The sequence below is a fragment of the Phascolarctos cinereus genome, unplaced genomic scaffold, assembly GCF_003287225.1.
Source record: "Phascolarctos cinereus isolate Bilbo 61053 unplaced genomic scaffold, phaCin_HiC Scaffold_1;HRSCAF=81, whole genome shotgun sequence".
Taxonomy (NCBI): Eukaryota; Metazoa; Chordata; class Mammalia; order Diprotodontia; family Phascolarctidae; genus Phascolarctos; species Phascolarctos cinereus.
Window position 1 is genome coordinate 190910673 of NW_027555514.1, and position 19194 is coordinate 190929866.

The 19194-nt window shown below is 40.1% G+C and overlaps 1 protein-coding gene across 2 annotated transcripts; it reads right to left on the reverse strand.

Moving 5' to 3' along the window:
- Positions 1-289: 289 nt before the first annotated feature.
- On the reverse strand, positions 290-18888 carry TMEM52B (transmembrane protein 52B). Of its 2 annotated transcripts, XM_021001753.2 has the most exons (6): positions 18615-18888; positions 18309-18455; positions 15484-15527; positions 9098-9136; positions 3422-3588; positions 290-1456 (listed from the first exon to the last, which is right to left on the reverse strand). In XM_021001753.2, the coding sequence occupies exons 2-6, from the start codon at positions 18390-18392 to the stop codon at positions 1200-1202; spliced, it is 591 nt and encodes a 196-aa protein (XP_020857412.1). In that variant the 5' UTR covers positions 18393-18455; positions 18615-18888; the 3' UTR covers positions 290-1199. The 2 variants fall into 2 exon arrangements, with proteins under 2 accessions (XP_020857412.1, XP_078011989.1); XM_078155863.1 differs by having other exon boundaries at positions 18309-18888.
- Positions 18889-19194: the final 306 nt, after the last annotated feature.

Here is a 19194-nt window from a genome sequence, read left to right on the forward strand (position 1 = left end):
AGTTTATGTTGTTTATGATATATGTTTACATATGTACTCTGCAAGGAATTTGATAAGATTTTCATATTCTTTACCGGAAGAAAAAATCATGGAGATAAAGTTTTTCACTGGCCAAAATATAATACTTAAGGAACCGGAGTTTTGTTACTGATTGATGTGCGTAATAAAGGTTAAGGGAGTGGACAACAATGCCCTTGCCACCTTAGCTTGCATTTTGGTCTGGCTCGAAGTTATTTACATGCTGAGGCAAAAAGTATATAAGGGAGGGAAGAAAAAAAGGAAAAAAAAAGAAATTTACATGATAACTTTATTATATATTTAAAAGGAATAGCAAGTTTTACGTAATAGATTTGTAGTTTCATGGGCAATCATCTTTTTATTATATGATGTTATGGAAATGCTTGTTTTATTCTGTAAGTTAAAAAAAATAAGTTAAAACAAAAGAAAAAGAAAACTTAATCAGCCTAGAGGCACTCGGCCTTTTGCTAGTAGGGTGTGGTGGCTTGACTAAAGCTCCATCGATATGCCCTTAGTAGGGGGACATTCAAGCCACTACACTGTAAGTGAGAGTTGAGATGGCCAACAAGTGACCCTAAAGAGAAGAAGCCCAGAAACAGGTAGTGGGGTACAATGTCCTACAGAGACTATCATACTCAGAAGTCAACATTAGATCACTAGAAATCAGAAAAGCAGTCCCCTTGTGAGACTACATGCCCACCAGTCATTGCAAAAATATCAGGAACTAGTAGAGCAATATACCCAGTGGGGATTCTACACTAATCAGGAAATAAGACCAATGAGAACAACATGGTGACTTTATCAGGAGACAGTCATTGTCCTGCAGCCTTGGAGATGACTTAGTCCTGCACGTATGGCGTTTGGAAACACATTCTTTAAGCATGTGCCCATTTCCCATCACCACACAGTGTGTATGTTTGTGACAGTGTTCTCCAGGTTTATGGGAAGGAATGTTCTATTTTGATTCTTATTACTATGTTATTTCATTAAATGCCTTTGCTTTGAACAAATTGTATCCTCCGGCTGACTGGAGGAAAAAGTAAACATGTTGGAAGAGACTCAAGAACTAGAGTTTTGAGTGATTACAGATCCTACCTTGAACCTGGGATAGCTATCCTAGGGACTCCATGTGAGAGAGGGGTGCTCCAAGTGCTACACTTGGTTCTCACACGCCAGGTGACTCAATTGGGGGCATCCTCTATCTGTTGCTGGGGAATGTCCTTCTCCCCATGGGGCAGTTGCTTCTCTTCAGGCACTGGAGCCAGATCAGGAGCTTTCTGCCCACACTTGGACACTGTGAAGCGGCTCATGTGCAGAGCTTCCTCATAGCCTGGGAGTGGCTCCAGGCTCGGGGTCAGTGAAGGTATCTGCATGGGGTTGTGAGAGTGAGCTACTGCAAAAATCCTGCGGGCTGCTGGTCCAAAGACTGATTGAAGAGCTGTCAGAGAGAAAGAAAGAGGAGGCTAGAACATGGGAGCCACGCTTGAAAATCAGACCCTGACCTCAATGCATTAGGTTATCTGCAAATATACAAAGTATGACCACCAACCCTCTGACCCTCACACCTATTCCCACAACCCCTGTGAAAATCCTGATTCCTGATCAAGAGGCATCTTCTTCCTCTCCTTGAAGACCCATTTGCCTTAATGCCCTGGATTTATCCTTCTCTGCTTTCCAGATTCTGGTCCTACTGCCCTTTGGCCACTAACTCTTCCTTCCTGCTATATTCAGAAACCTTTTGATGAACCCACTTACACAATCAGAGCTCTTTGGATTGCCCATCTTTGTTCTACCTGACATCTTTCTATGCCTTCCAGGAAACAGAAAACATCCTGCCATAGTATAAAACTTGGGTTCTCCAGCTTTCACTGGACAAAACTGTACAAAAACTTGAAACAAAAGCTTTCACTCCTGGAATCGATATTCCAGTGCTGACCACTGCATTTGGGGAAAGATAGTCATAGAACTGGTGAAGGAATGAGTGAATGAATGAGAAAGTTCTTTTTAAGTGCTAATTACATGCTAATTTAAGTGCTAATTACACTGTGATAAGCACTGGGGTCACAAATAGAAAAATAAGATAGCTCCTGCTTTCAAGGAGCTAACATTCTAATGGGTGAGACATATATAGGAGATTTCAGTTGCAAGTAAGATGGAAAGACCCAGTGGTCCATAGGGTGCAGGAGCTAAGCAGATGGGGCGATAGAACCATGAAGGGTTTAACAGTATCAAGAACTTTGGTGGTGAGAACTTTGACCAAGGAACGAGTCACTATAATGATAAAAAGGTTATAGGGAGAATAGACGAAAATATATAATTCTTCAGCCAGGAAAAACAAATTTTTCCAAATTTCATTAAAAGGGGATATTATTAAAGTCTATAAAACTGTAAAGGGGTATGGGCAATATAGATATGGACTTATTCACCAAATACCAGAGTAAAGAAACTAGGGGGAAGATATTCCTCAGATTTCGAAAGACACAGATTTTGGAAAAAGAAAAAGTGTTATTTTATACAGTGGACAGCAATAATAACAATAATAATGCTAGTAAGCATCTATACAGCACTTTAAGGTTATATAAAACACTTTAGAAATATGACATCATTTTATCTCTGCAACCACCCTGGGAGGTAGGTGCTGTTATTATCCCCATTTTGCTGATGAGGAAATTAAGACAAACTGAAGATAAGTGACTTGCCCAGGGTCATACTTACTAAGTGTCTGAGGCAGGATTTAAACTCAGATTTTACTGATTCCAGGCCCAGCACAATATCCACTGTGCCATCTAGCTGTAGTAAAATTTTAAAATGTAGTACCCCTTAGAGGTGGTACAGACTGAAAATATACATAGGTCCCATGAAGACAGAAGAATGCATGCATAATAGATCAATAACTGTACCTTCAGTAGAAGTTAAGAACATTTTAAGGTAGGGTCATCATTAACCCTTTGAATATGTTATGAGGGACAACCATATATTCCCACAAAATGTCTTTTGGTGGTACTACAAACAGATCTTTGGGATGGATAGATGTGGTCCAGGAACACATTTTGAAAGGATATATTAATCCTCTGTGATCCCTTTGTCACAACAAGGACCTTTTCTTCATAGACTACCATTACTGTACAAAAAAGCCCTGATCCACTCCCCCCCCCCATTGTTGGATTCTTTATGTTTCTTAATGTAGGAACAAAGTCTTTCCTTTTTTCTTGTCTGACTCTCACCATTCCCTTATCTTCTCTAGCACTCGGAATATCTACAAATCAAGCATAATAAAAATATTTTGTGTACTTGAGAATGCAGATCTGCCCAGAACATCCCAAAGGTGTACAATTTAGACCACCATTCTTTCAAGTGTTTCCCTCCCTTGGCTCCCCCTTTATGAGTTTATGGATATACTCACAAGTGATGGTGCTCTGAAGGGTGCTGTCATGGTCAAAGGCAATGACTGTCACTTCATACGGTGGTGGGCCCACTTCCTCTCCTGTCTGCTGTCGATTGATGCAACAGCGGAGGCAGACTGAGGTCAGGCCACACAGAAGGAATAGCAAACCAATCCCCACCAGCAGCCTATTAGGGAAGGGGTACGAGGGAAAGCTGTATGAGTGGTCATATCTCTAAATCCAGATTTATACATCAACGTGTATACATTTGCTTCTTGTTTCTGTGTTTTCCAGAAAGACTTACAGGGTATGTACTACCCAGAATTGCTTTGATTTCAGCTTCCTAAGGGCCTTCATTCTTTGTGAGACAGAGAACAAAATCATGTCACCATGGTGATGATATTGTTGTTAGAATAATTGAGAGTGATTTACAGGCGACCACGTTTGTTGTTAAGTCCTTCCAGTCATGTCTGACCCTTTGTAAGTTTTCTTGGAGTTTGGGGTTTTCTTGGCAAACTGAGGCAAACAGGGTTAAGTGACTTGTCCAGGGTCCCACAGTTAGTAAGTTTCTGAAGTCAGATTTGAATTCAGGAAGATGAGTCTTCCTGACTCCAGGCTCGGCACTCTGTCCATTGTACCATCTAGCCACCCAAGGACTATGTTATGCTACATGGAAATAAAACCCTTCCCTTCCCTGGAAATGGGTTGTTGGATACCTCTTTCCATGTAGAATGGTAGCATTTTGTGCGAATAGATGCCTCTCTAATACTGTGTTCCCTGGCTTAGCTAGGGAAGAAACACATCTGAAGTAGGAAGGATTCCTGACTTGCTCTTTGGTTACTGAGAACTGATCAGTTATGGATGTATAATTCCAATAACTTGTATTCCTATGACTACAGATTTGGCCACTGCTCTTTTAGGAACTGGATTAAAACCACTGTTTCCATAATAATTCCTGTGCACAAAAAAAGAATAATACCTAGGAAAAGGCCCATTAAGGCTCCAACATATTGAGCATGAAATTTGTGGTAACAGGACACAGTAAACAAATAAATCCTTTGCCTGGGATGCCATAGGAAGCAGGAGGCAATGATGGGTTTGCATTTGGCATATAGAAAAGAATATGGGAATGGCTGAACAAATTATGGCATATGAATACAATGGAATATTATTGTGGTGTAAGAAATGATAAAAGAGACAACTGCAAAGAAGTAGGAACAGATGCAGAGTGAATTGAGCACAAAAAGAACAGTTTGTATAATGAGAACATTGTAAAGAAAAGCAACTTTAAAAGACTTAAGAACTCTGATCAAAGAAATGATAACTATGTCTCCACTTATGGTGAAGCATGCTACCACCTCTCTCTCAGAGAGTTGATGGACTCAGGGTGCAGGAAGAGGTCTCCATTTTTGAACATGGCCTCTGGGTGGATTTGTTTTGCTTCATTATTCTTTGTCACAAGGCTGTCTTTATTTTCCCTCTGTTTTTAATTGGAAGAGGCTGGAGGCATGATAAGCAATAGTGATGCCATTGAAAGAAGGTCCTTGAAACATTTTTGTAGGAGGCTTTGAAAAGAACAGAAGGGGATTCAGAATAAAGGGGAAAAAAGGATGGTTTTAGAAGTAATGTGTGGGATTTATTATGGACTTCATTCAATGGGGATATAGTACATGCACAGGGTTCCTGGCATAGCATCACTCATGGGGAGAGGCTGAGGAAGCCGCTTGCAGGACAATTGTGATGACGTGGGATAATGGTGCCTGGGAGAGACTGTGGAGCATATGTAGACATTTTTCTATGAGACTGGTATGATAATTACGTGACTAGGAGAGGTCTGTTTTGATTGACTGCATACCTAGAACTGCTATGTGTTTTTAAGAGTGACTGAGTCAGTCTCTGCCTAGTCTCTTGGGTCATTTTCTCTTTAGCTCTGCTCTTGGGGGCTCTTTTGCACTCTGCTGATGTCTTCCACTGAGAGCCACGCTGGAAGGGGAGACACCTTAGGACTTCTCTACTGTGGTTCTATGAAAATGGGCCTGGATTATTGGCCTGTGTCAGTATTTGTTCTTTCATTTTAGGTGAAGGGAGAGTGACATCCTGGTGTCTTATTGTCAGAGTTTTGCAGCTGCTCGGTAGCAATGCCCCGAGGAGCAAGGAGTGTCTTTAGGAGTGACCTTTGTGACCCAGCTTAGGGTAACTGTGATGAGGATTCATCCAGGATATGTGTCACAGCTAGACATGAATTAAATAGGCCCAATGTTATGCAGGAATTGTGCTGACTGAGGCCACTCTGCAGAAAACTGAGTTAGTAGAGGGGACAGTGTGCCTCTGAGGGGTTGGATCAAAATGACTGAACTTCTGTTACTGTTACACCTTCAAAGTAAATTTGGCTTTCCTTATTCCAGGCCCAGCCCTTTATCCAAACTGTGCTACCAGCTTCCCATATGGGATGATGGGTGTTGGGAAAAGAAGACAGTAAAGGAGCATTTCCTAAACCGTGACCATTAGGATCATTAGGAACCATTGGGGATTCCATGAGGAAAATGCTGATGTTAGCAAATGTTTTTTTCTCTAAAATATGAAAAGTGAAAATATCTCTATACCATAATATTTATTATAAGTATAGCGAGGTTTAATTGGCTACCTGGGTCATCTCATGGAGTATGCTCAGCGTAACCATTCTTGGTTCTGGTTGACCTTGTGGGAGCTTTGGTGTCTGCTTCAAGTTCAACCCTGCACTGCCCTCTTCTCTTGAGCCTCTTGCCTCTTTATTATATTGCTGACTTTTTAACGCCTACAACATCTTTTGTATGCATTCCCATACACTGTGTTCCTGGTTCAGGCCATCTTCACCTTATGCCTTGAATATTACAATAGCCTTCTGCTTCGTTTGCTTGTCTCAAATCTCTCCCCACTCCAATCCAGCCTTCACTTAGTCTATGTCACCTCTCAATCACGTCACCACCCAAATCAGTGGCTCCCCATTATCTCCAGGATAAAATGTAAAAGTATCTGTTCGGTTTTTAAAGCCCTGCAAAACCCGGCCTCTTCACACCTTTCTAGTCTTCTTACATCTTACTCCCCCCACCCTCACCCCCCGCCAAACTCTATGATCTGGTGACACTGACCTTCTTACTGCTTCTTGAAAGTGATGGACTACCTCCAGATTCCATGTCCTTTCACTGAATGTCGTCTGTGCCTGGAATGCTCACCCTCATTCCTGCCTTCGCTGGCTTCCTTCAGAACTCATCATGAATCCCACCTTTTGTTGAAAGCCTTTCCTGTTATGCCTGACTGCTTATCCTTTCCTTTTGAGATTACTGACAATTTACACTGTATATTTGACATTACACAATATACAATTTACACTTACATTTATAGTTTTTTGTGTGTTTTCTCTCCCATTAGCATTTGAGTTCCTTTAGGATAGGGATGATGTTTTTAATAACAGTAATAGCATGCTTTAAGGTTTATAAAAGGCTTTATAAATATTATCTCATTTCGATAAAATATTTAATTTATTTTTTAAAAAACAAAATATTTAATATTAATTAAATATTAATTAAAATTTTAAAATAAATCAAATTAATAAATTTAATTAATTAAATAAAATATTTAATTTAATACAAATATTATCTTATACATGACCCTGTAAAGTAGGTATTGCTATTGTTCTCTTTTTATAGATGAGGAAACTGAGGTAAACCGAGGTAAGATGGGTTACACAGCTAGTAAATGAGACTGGATTTGAATACAAGTTTTACTGACTCCAGGCCCAGTGTTCCCTACATTGTGCCACTTATCCATCTAGCATGTGGTTTTTTTTTTCTTCTCTTCTTTGTATCCCTGGTGCTTAGTTCAGTTCTTGGCACATAGTAAATACTTAATAATGGTTGTTGACAGACTCACTGTGACTAACTCTGGGCAAAACATTTTCAGTTCCTTTAGTGGATTTTTGCATGGAATGATCTTCTAAGTCTCTTAACCATCTTGGTAGCCCTCTTCTGGATGCTCTCCAGTTAATCAATGTCCTTCATAAATTGTAGTGTCCAAACCTAACAAAATACATTCCATCCAGAGCAGAGTACATCAAAACTACTACTTTCCCATTCCTAGACATGGTGTTTCCTAATGAAACCCAAGATTGCCCTGGCTTTTTTAGGTACATCTCACTATTGATTCATAATGAGTTTGCAAGTCATTCAACCAACCAGCTCTTCTGCAGATAAACTTCTATCTAGTTATATTGTCCTGTTCATCTTCTATTTGTTAAATTGATTTTTTTGAATCCAAGCATTAAAATTTTACATTTATTCCTACTAATCTCCTCTCTATTAAATTTATAAGAAAGAGAGGTAGTATAGCTTAGTGGATAGTATTTCAGGAAGTCTATAAGTCTGAACTTGGCTTTGGGCTGTGAAACATTCTTATCAATGACTTAGATAGACATGCTTATCAAAGTTGCAATCAGAGGCAGCTAGGTGGTGCAGTCAGTGGCAGCTAGGTGGCACAGTGGATAGAGCACCGGCCCTGAAGTCAGGAGGACCTGAGTTCAAATCCAGCCCCAGACCAAACACTTGACACTTACTAGCTGTGTGACCCTGGGCAAGTCACTTAACCCCAATTGCCTAAAAAAAAAATTGCAATTGGCACAAAGCTTAGAGGGGTAGCTGGTAGCCTGAATTACAAAATCAGGATTAAAAAAATATGTATATATCTCAACAGGATGTGACTTGGACCAAATTCAATAAAATTAAACTTAATAGGAGTAAATATAAAGTTTTAAAATAAAATTTATAAAGTTGGGTTCAGAAAATTAACTTTTCATGTACAAGCTGGAGGAGGTAGATTTAATTTCCCTCCCAACTTCGTGGTTGTCTATGAATTTGATAAGCATGCTATACATACCTTTATTCAGCTAATTGATTAAAAACTTTAAATAGTGCAAGATCCAGAACAGATCTCTGTGAACTATACCTAACGATATCCTTCTAAGTCTATAGTAAATCATAAATGTCTATCTTTTGGGTCAGATCACTCTACTAATTCCTAATCTACTAGAAGTGATAGTGTCTATCCCTGCCTGTTTTTGCACAGGCATGCTAAAAAATGGTTTTTATATGTTTTATTTGTGTTTAAAACTAGAAAAACCATTTGTAGCTCACAGGCCTTACAAAAAACAAGTGGCAGGTTGGATTTAGCCCTCAGGCAATAGTTTGCTAATTCCTGACACCATTCAATTTTTTTTTCTGTCAAAAGCTTTATCATTTATAGTCACATAGGTTGTATTCAGTAAAGGAAATTTAGTTTAAAGAGATGCCATAATGGTAGCCAAATGAATCTGTTTAATGCCAACCTGTTGGTTCTTTGTATTTATGCCTAAATGATACAGTAGAATGAACGTTTTAAATATTGTTAACATATATTTGAAGTTAGGAGACCCAGTTTCAAGTCCTAGCTCTAGAACTTATCTGTGTGGGTCTGAGCATATCACTTAGCTCTCTGAGTTTCAGTTTCCTCACCTATAGAATGAGGATTTGAATTACCTTCCACCGTAGCATGAGAAATGTGCTTTATAATGTGCCCAATGGCTATAAAGATGCATTATTTCCCTGATGTGGCACTGGAAACTAGGCTTAAGACCAATAAATGTTGATAATGGGTAACTTGCTGGAGAATTATCTTTCAAAACTTACCAGATATACCAGAGGTGGACCCAGTCGGTGGTCAGACAGCTGGGGATGAAGCAGAACAGTCATGTAATGAAGTTAAAATTGTGAAAAGCTTGCTATATAGTGTTATATAGTCCTGTATAGTGAAAGCTTGTTATAATGCTGGTGTCAGGAAAAAAGGATATTACCCCTGTAATTAACGTTGTCTATTAAAGAAACCTTAGAATTTGATTTAATCTGCAATGATACTTTAAAATGTGGTTTCACTTTACTATATACTTGAAAACCAAAGAGTGTTCCTTCTGTCTTCTGCCACCATTTCCTCCTTCACTCTTCACTCACATGAACAGGTGGCCCTTCTCCTTCTAAGGCTAACTCCTCTACGTCAGCTCTTCATCCCATTCCCTCAGTTTTTTCCCAGAAGATGTTTTTCTTCTGTCATTCCCACTCTCCACTTAATTTTAAATCTATGTCTACTGGTTGCTTTCTTATTGCCTACAAACATGCTTATCTCTCTTCTGTACTAAAAAGCAACAGCAACAAAAAAAAAACCAAAACCCACAACAAACCCTCACTGAAACCATCCCTTCTAGCTATCCTCTTACGTGTTTCCTCCTTTTTGTCACTAAGCTTGAGAAAGTCTTCTATACTCAGTGCCTCTATTTCCTTTCCTCTAATTCCCTTAACTCTGTAGTTTGGCTTCTGATCTCGTTCCATTGAAACTACTTTTCCCAAAGTTACTAGTGATCTTTTAATTACCAAATTTAATTTTTCTCAGTCCTTATCCTTCTTGGCCTCTCTGAAGCCATTGAAACTCTCAATAACTCTCTTCTTTCTTTTTCTTCTCTTCATGTTTCTCCATAAAAACTCTCCAGGTTTTCTTCTCAGAGAGGTCTGACACCTCTTTCTTAATCTTCTTTGCTAGATTTTCCCCAGGTCATGACAGCTACACGTAGATTTTCCTTAAGGCTCTGTCCTGAGCCTTCTTGTCTTCCCCCTCTATACTACTTCACTTGGTGATCTCATCAGTACCCACAGATTCAATTATTGTCTCTATGCAGATGATTCTCAGGTTTATCCAGTCCTAATCTCTATACTGACCTTCAGTTTCACACTTTGAACTGGATATGCCATAGATATCTCAAGCTCAGCATGTCCAAAATTGAACTCATTATCTTCCCCACCCTCCCACAAAGCTTCCCTTCTTAATTTTCCTATTACTGTTGAAGGCACTATCATTCTCCCAGTCACCCAGGTTCCCAACCTAGGCGCCATCTTCAACTCCTCCCTGTCTCTCACTCCCCATATTTAATCTGTTGCCAATGCCTGTTAGTCTACCTAAATAATATCTCTCATCTTACCTCATGCCTGGACTATTCTAATAGCCTGCTGGTTGTTCCTATCTTGGGAGATCTTGCTTTTCTCCCCATCTTCTATGAACTGTCCACTCTACCATCAAAGTGATCTCCTTAAAGTATAGATCTGTTTGTCAATCTCTCCCTGCCTCCATTCAGTAGACTCCATATCACACCCAGGATCAAACAGAGAATCTTTTATTCAACTTTTAAAGTCCTTCACAACCTGGTCCCTTCCCACCTTTCTGGCCTTCTCATACTTCACTTCCTTCCATATACTCTATGATCTAGTGACACTGATCTTCTTGCTCTTCCTCACACATGATACTCTATTTCTCCCTCACCCCCAGCTCCATAAATTTCCATGCACTGAACTAATCTCTCATGTCTGGAATTCTCTATATTTTCATTTCCTGCCTTTCTTGACTTCCTTCAACTCTCAACTAACACCTCACCTTCTACAAGAAGCTTTTCCCAATCTCCCTTCTCTTCATCCTAGCACCTTCCTTCTGGGATTATCTGCAGATTATCCTGCCTGTATGTTGTTTGTATATAGCTGTTTACACATTATCTCCCCTCCCCCCATTAGACTCTGAGTTCCTTGAAGGCAGGGATTTCCCACCCTTCTTGCTGACTTCTTGTTCTCACTAGGTTCTCAGTCATCTCCAACTTGGCCTCAGACATTTACCAGCTGTGTGACCCTGGGTAAGTCACTTAACCCTATTTGCCTCAGTTTCCTCATCTGTAAAATGAGCTGGAGAAGGAAATGGCAAACCATTCCAGTATCTTTGCCAAGAAAAACCCAAATGGGTTCACAAAGAATCACACACGAATGAACTTAACCTGTTTCTCCTTATGGCTTCTGAGTCTTTATAAATCCCAGGTATGGAAAGTGTGTCAGAATCACAGAATCTCAGAGTTTGTCCAACCAGGCTTTGTAAAGTAAACCTGACAAAACTCATGCAGTCTGTGTTTGAAGATCTCTATAGATGAGGAGTTTACTGCCTTTCAAGGCTGCCTCATTTTACTTTGTGACAACTCTGTCAGAGAGTTTTCCCTTACTGTCTAGTTCAGATCTGTCCCTCTCTGACTCTTAGCCATTGTTGTTAGTTTTGCTCTCTGGAGTCATGAAAAACAAATCTAATCTTCTTTCATTTGATAACCCTTCAAATATTTGATGACAGAGATCATAATCCATCTCCCCTACCTCCCCATTCCCAATCTTTTCTCCTCCAGGGCATATTCCCAGCTCTTTCGACCAACTTTGTTTCACAACCCTGGTCATCCTCCTGTGGACAGTCTCCACTTTGTCAATGTTTTTCAAATTCAGCATGTAAGATGGAACCCAACATTCCAGATATAGCCTGAGTGGGAAAGAATATAGTACCACCCTTATTCTGAACAACATTTCTCTCTAAATCCAGATTTAACCCAGGCACTTCTTCGTGCTGTCACATCACATTGGTTATCTTATTAATTTTATTGGCTTATTGATTTATATTGAACTTGTTGTCTATGAAGCACCCAGATTTTTTCTAGACTAATGATGATAATGATGATGATAATAATTTATTTAGCAGCCCTTTAAGGTTTGCAAAGCACTTTACATAGGTTATCTCATTTGAGCCACACTACAACCCCAAGAGGTAGGTTCTATTATTATCCATTGATAGATGAGGAAACCCAGGCAGGCAGAGATTAAGTGACTTGTCCAGAGTCACACAACTGCTGTGTGACCCTGGGCAAGTCACTTAACCCAAATTGTCTAAAACAAACAAACAAACAAAAAAACCCCAGAGTTACATAACTGTTATGAATCCTGAGGCAGGATTCCATCGTAGATCTCCCTGACTCCAAAACCAATGCTCTATAAGCATTGTACTACCACTATCTAGTCATGCCATCCCTATCTGGACCTTAAAACCAGATAGCCTCTCCTAGTCTTATATTCTCATGCACACAACAGAGATTATAAGAATTTTACTATTCAGGGTTATTGTAAGGGGTAAATGAGACTGGGCATATGATAGTATTCTGTATAGCTATAAAGCACTCACATTCTCTGGTTTCTGATTGATTGATCAGCATACATTTATGCACCACACAAAATAAATATGGGAATGATAGTTCCTATCTTATGGCTCATATAGCTTCTGCAGAATTCTTTATATTTTCTATCTTTGCTACTTTAATTTTGTTCATGTTTAATATTTCTCCTCAAGCCACATTCCCAAATTCTTTTCTTCAGTGATGCTTGCTGTATTTCTGGTTAATAAGCAGCAATGGTTATGATGAGATATCTCCCACTATATGCTGCCTTAGCTAAGAAGGACAATGGGGTCCATCAATTGATCACTGAACATGTACCTATTGAGCTTAGGTCCTAGGCATGATACTGTACTGTGAGCATAATAACAGATAACATTTCTTTAGTACTTTCTGAACGTATACCACATCCCGTCTCATTCCTCATAGGTACTGTTCCAAACCCTCTTCTCTCTCCTCTAATCCTATGTCTGTATGTTCACCCCTTGCACTTAGAGCACATGATTTAGTTTTTGATTCACTGAAATGGAGGCTATTTCCCATGAGTTTATCCAACTTTCCTTCTCTATTTCTCCACATCGTTACCCATTTTCTCTTTCTTCCCTCTGATCAGAGAAGCATCATTGTTCCTCATTAATGTTAATCTTTCCTCTAATGTCTTTCTTTTTCTTCCTTTGCGTCCTCCAGGAGCCTGTTCTAGCAGGGCATCCCCTCTCTCCTAGATGCAGCTTCATTGTTTTGCTCTTTTCTATTTCAAGGTTAATTTTCATTTGTATGGCACTAGTCTCTGCTCAAAAATCTTCAACAGCTCATTATGGCCCCCCAACAAAAATTCAGTCTCCTTTGCTGGTCCTCTACAATCTGATGCCCTCCATATAAACTCTAATCTTCCCAGAATATGCCTTATTATGTCCTCTCTCTCTGTTTCACTCTCTCTCTCTCTCCCCCCCTCCCTCCCTTCCTTTCTTCCTCTCTTCTCTTTCTCTGTCTCTCACACTCTCTTATCTCTGTCTGTCCCTCTATTCCTCCTTTCCCTCCATCTCCATATCTCTTCCTCTTTTCTTCTCTCTCCTTCCCTTCCTTGCACTCCCTTTCTCCTTCTCTCTTTCCCTCTATCTCACTCTTTTTCCTCTGTCTCTTTGCATTCCTCTCATTCTCTCCTCTTTTAATCCATCGATTAAAGTCCAACTCAAGTACCACTTCCTCCCCATTTTGTTTTACACTTCTCTAGTGAGCTTATATTAATGCTATGTATGTCCCTTTATGTTTTCCTCGATTGTAAGCTCTGGGAAGGCAGAGATCATACCTCATCTAAACTTTTTGGCTTCTTCTCACCAAAGCCTAGCACACTGTTCTGTACACATGGCAGCTTATTAAATGTTTATGGAATATAAACTGTGCAAGGTTCAAGACAGAATGGAGGTGTAACAGTGTAATGGTGTAAAGGTGTACTGGGATGGAGTACCAAAGGCAAGAAAAAGAAAGACTTGGATTAAAATCCCAACTCTGACACTTCATTGACTTGGGTCAGTAGGATCTTAGATGTGTGGACCTTAGAACTCATCTAATTCAAATCTCTCATTTTAAAAAAGAAATTGAGGCACAAAGAGGTTTGGCAGCTTTCTCAAGATCACCAGAGAATAAGTGGCAGCAGGAGAATTTAAACTCAGTTCCCCTGATGTCACAAGGGGCATTATTATGACTATACCTCTCCGACTTCCTTTACTTAACAGTCTCACTGTGCCTTGATTCCTTCATCTGTAAAGTGGGAGCAACCCACAAGATGTGGCTCAAATATCCTCTTTAATTATTAACATAAGAGAAAATAAGCATCAAAAAAGGATACAATTCTTGTCTTCAAGGAGTTTACAATGTATCTGGGAAAATAGAACTAATACACATTGTCATTTAGAGAAATGATGAAATGCTTAACCGCATAATATTAACTAAAAATGTAATAGGAGTTCAAAGAAGGAAGAGATCAGTGTGGGCTGGAGAAGTCAGGGAAAACTTACAGAATCCCTACATCAAGGAAGATAACAGAATAATTATGCTGAATGGATCATATATGTGACTATGTTTAAAGCCTATGAGGGCAAGGACCCAGAACTGTATTTGCATATCTCCTCAAGCATCTAGCATACTGCTTTATGATTCCCTTGACCCATTATTACACAGGTCTTAGGGAGCTCCCTGAAGCCCATAGAGTAGTAACCTACCCAGCATCCTAGAGTGTCAGAGGCAGGATTTGAATTCAGGCCTTCCTGACTCCAAGTCTAATACCATGCTGCCTTCACACTAAGCATTTGCTAAATGTTTAAGGGATGAATGGATACATTGGGAAATATTAAATGATATTCAAATATGAGGTGGTGATCATGCTAGGTATGGTCCCTGTTTGTAGCCAGGGACTATACCTAAATAAAGCCCAGCATTGATGTTGGATGATTCACAAAAGCATATATAAAGGAGTGTATGACAAGCCACTATGATTACATTCTATATGAATTAAGATTAATTCTACTTTTATGGATGGGGTGTCTGGTTGTGGAAACAATTGTGAGTAATGCTGGTTTGGAATCTTTAGGGTAATGGTGATGCACATCTTTGCTTCTGAATGGCTTGTTTCTGACAGTTGCCGTTGTTGAATTGTTTCTGTAGTGTCTGACTTTATGACCCCATTTGGGTTTTCTTGGCAAAGATACTGAAGTGGTTTGCCATTTCCTTCTCCAGTTCATTTTACAGATGAGGAAACTGAGGCAAACGGGGTTAAGTTACTTGCCCAGGGTCACACAGTTAGTGTCTGAGGCTGGATTTGAACCCAGGTCTCCTTGACTCCAAGCCCCTCACTCCATCCACTGTGCCACCTAGGTTTCCCAGTTAATGCCTATCCCAGGAGTAATAGAAACAGTGAAATTGCCCATATCTACTGACTTCTTGTCCTCTGCTCCTGGCTCAACCTTCCTCCCTGCCTCCTTGGAAAATGGGTTTGGAGGTTCAGATACTTACTGCTCAGGATTCACACAGTTCTCTTCACATGTCACCCAAGGAAGCTACAAAAAGTGAAAGTAACACATGATTGGAGTCTGCTCTGCTATATAGTCTGCTCCTACCTGTCATTTCCTCCCTCTTCTCCTGGGACCTGATAAGAACAGAGACACAAATTCAATCCATATATGGGCCAATCAGCTTCACTGTGTTCTAAGGTCAGAGGTTTTGCACCAAACTTACTCATTCATCTCACAAAAGCATTCCCTTCTCAAAAATACAAGGACCAGGCAAAGGAGTGTGAATGAATTGGTACAGAACTTCTCCCACTTTTAGTCATGGCTGTGGTGATGGTTAAGGGAAGGTGTATGAAAGGCTCCTGATGAATGAGCAGCATTGTTTTCATAGATTGTAACACTGGTGTCTGAGGGTCTGACGTGAAGACCCCGGGGTGTTTCAGTGAATCTCAAGTCTCTCTGGCTGAAGCATACCTCTACCTCAAGGGAATCTCTAGGAAGCCTCAATTTCTTCCCTCTCCCCTTTAACCCTCCTCCTTCACCCTCTAATCACCTGCAAGCACTCAGACTAACAGGGGCATACCGCAGTAAGGGGCACAAGGCAATAGAAAATCCTGAGAGCCCCTTTCAGTAAGCCCCTTTCCCTCAAGATTTCTGCCCAGTCCCATATGCCTCACAATATTGTCCAGAGTGATAACCCAACAAAGGGGAAACATGGACTTGCTTCTACTGCTGGCCCAGCTTCTCCTGGTGCCTGCAAAAACACTTCTTCAACTCAGGTCCCCACTGGGGCTCCCATTTCCTTCTGCAATAGCTCAGAGTTGCTTTCTGCCTATGGCTCCAAGTTACTCTTGAACATTCTTCTCTCTTTACCTGCTTCCTTAAGGCCATGTAGCTTCTGCTATCTCTCTACTCACCTCAACCCCCTGCCTCCAGTAGGGGAACTTTTAACTTATCTTGCCCCTACCACTTCTTGATCACTTCCTCTCTAATTCTTCCCCCTTTTCCAAAACCTCCACATGTGCTATCTTTCCCCATTAGAATGTCAGATCCTTGAGGGCAGGGCTGTCTTACTTACATAAATGTGAATCCTTGGTGCTTAGTACAATCCCTGATATAAAGTGAACACATTAAAGGCTTACTCTATCTATTCATCTATCCACCCATCTATCTATCTATCTATCTATCTATCTATCTATCTATCTATCTATCTATCTATCTACCTATCTACATGTTATTCATTTGACCACACCAGTACCAAACAATTTTTCCTGGGCCATATTCTTCTACCTTCAAATCTATACCCCTTTGCCCTTGTTCTACCCAGGTGTCACATCACTCAGTGCATGTACCCTCCAGCCAGGAGGACCTGCTCACAGCTTTTATGACCAAGACTTCCCAGTGTTGAATTAAATTGAATTCTCACAGAGGATCAATAAAAGTTGAATGTGTTTAAATAGATACAAAAATATATTAGTGCCTAAGAGAAAAATAAAGGTGAGTAGAACACTAACTCCATTTCATAAATAGCAAACAAAAAAACCTAACCCTCTAAGAATTCTACTTCCAGTCTTTTTATTTATCTTCCTCTCAATGAACCTTATTACAGCTCAAATTTTTCCTTATGAATTGGACTGAATCCTTGGGGAGAAATGACCCAGTGAACTTTTTCTTGTCTCACATCTAATAAGCTAGTCCAGTTCTAGGCTAACCTGCAATACATAACCAGATGGGAAGACATCTTAGCAGTCCAAAGTATTCCTAAAAGATAAAATGCATTCTTTAAATTTTTTTTATATTTTATTTTCTCCCCAATTACATGTAAAAACAACTTTAACATTCTTTTTAAAAAATTTTTGAGTTCTAGATTCTCTTCCTCCCTCCTTCCCCTCCCCCTTCATTGAGAAGGCAAGCATTTGATGAAATCCATTCTCCAGTTTTTTTTTTTTGTAGATCTTGGATTGTCTACTTGATGTAGAGATCAGGGCCATACTAGGGGTATAAAAGAGGGACAATCTCCTTGTATGCCCGATCTTGATATATCACATAGTGTGTATAGGTCTATGTGGTAGGAAAAGGCTGACAAATATATCCTTAATGAATCCTGGGGAAAAGAGAAGTTTGGACCTTCATGCAGCCATTCTAAAGTCCTCATGTACCCCACCTGAACCCAAGATGACTGTAACTTCTATTCCTTACTCCAGTTCTCATTATGTTCAGATATACACGTATGCTATTCCTTTTATAAAATCTTGCAATGAAATCACCATAGTCCTATAGTCCTTTTCTTTTTTTTAAAATTTTTTAATATAAATTTATTTATTTTTAGCTTTCAACATCCAATCCCACAAGTTTTTGAATTCCAAATTTATACCCCATCTCCCCCCTCCTCCCACCCCAAGATGGCATGCATTCTGAATATCCCTTCCCCTAGTCTGTCCTCTCTTCTATCTCTCTCCCCTTCTCTTATCCCCTTCCCCTTCTATTTTCCTGTAGGGCAGGATAGACTTCTGTACCCCATTTCCTGTATTTCTTATTTCCCAGTAGCATGTGAAAACATTTTTTTTAAACACATGTTTTTAAAACTTTAGGTTTCAAATTTTCTCTCTTCCTCCCTCCCCACCCACCCTCATTGAAAAGGCAAGCAACTCAATATAGGTTGTACATGTGCAGTTATGCAAAACACGTCCATAGTAGACACTATAGTCCTTTTCTAACAGGACCTATCTCCATGCACCTTCTTTCCCCCAACTGAACCTCTCTTCCCCACAGAATCATGTGTATATGTGTGTGGAGGAGAGGGATCTTCCTCCTCACACTTCAACTCACCTGGGAGAGATGCACCAGAGTAGAGAAAGTCACAAACAGGAGACAGTTGCTCATGGTGCTGACCTTCTCTTTCTTCTGATTCATGTAGTATCTACTTGCTGTCTTCTTTCAAAATCTTGGGCCATATCATACTCTTTGACCTAAGGACTATGAGGGAAGAGACACTCCACTTAAATGAACCAGAGCTTGCCTCAGTTTCCTCTTTCAAATCTTATTTTTAAAAAACTATTTTTACTCTCCTATCTTTTCTCTCTTTTCTTTGATCAGGTTGTTACTCCTCCTTTATTGCTCACATCTGCTTCTTACCTCCTTTCTTTCTGTCTAGTCCTGTTTTCTTCTCACTTTTTTTCTATGAGGGAAAATTCAGGTCGGACCCATCTGTCCTCTCTACCAGTTATCTTTCCTAGCTATTGGTTTTCTTGGCTGGGGAAAAAAGCGAATGCAAAAGGTAGATTGCTAATAAGCTACAGAATTCTAATTCTAGTCTTCCTTTTGCCGAAAAAGTGGTAATGTTCCTTCTCTTTCCCCACAACCCTCCAGAGAGACTGCTGGAAATGAGAGTGGCAGGGCTGACCTCTACTTTACTCCCCCATGTGACCACTCTCCTCCCATCCCCCTTTCTAATGGCATTGCTTCCCCTTGCTGCAACTGCAGTCAGAAACTTGTCTGGTTATGGACCATTTACCCTCAACCTCAAAAATATCTGAAGAGATTGTCAAATGGCCTGGAAAGCCATCTCAAGCCAAGTGGAGATTAAGATCAGGAATCCCTGTTGCAGCAGCTCCGTTTGCACACATCTTCACTGGGAACCTCCAGCCCCTTTAGAACAGATCTGTGAATGACAGTATTTGGGATTCCATTGTTAATACTGAGCCCAGTATTAGAT

Bases quoted from the DNA above. Each gene is read 5' to 3' on its own strand.
- TMEM52B (XM_021001753.2), bottom strand. From the start codon at position 18,392: ATGAATCAGAAGAAAGAGAAGGTCAGCACCATGAGCAACTGTCTCCTG. The intron at 15,528-18,308 runs GTGAGTTGAAGT...CACTTTTTGTAG, and splicing joins CTCTGGTGCATCTCTCCCAG to CTTCCTTGGGTGACATGTGA. The intron at 3,589-9,097 runs GTAAGTTTTGAA...CTTCCCTAATAG, and splicing joins GTCCACCTCTGGTATATCTG to GCTGCTGGTGGGGATTGGTT.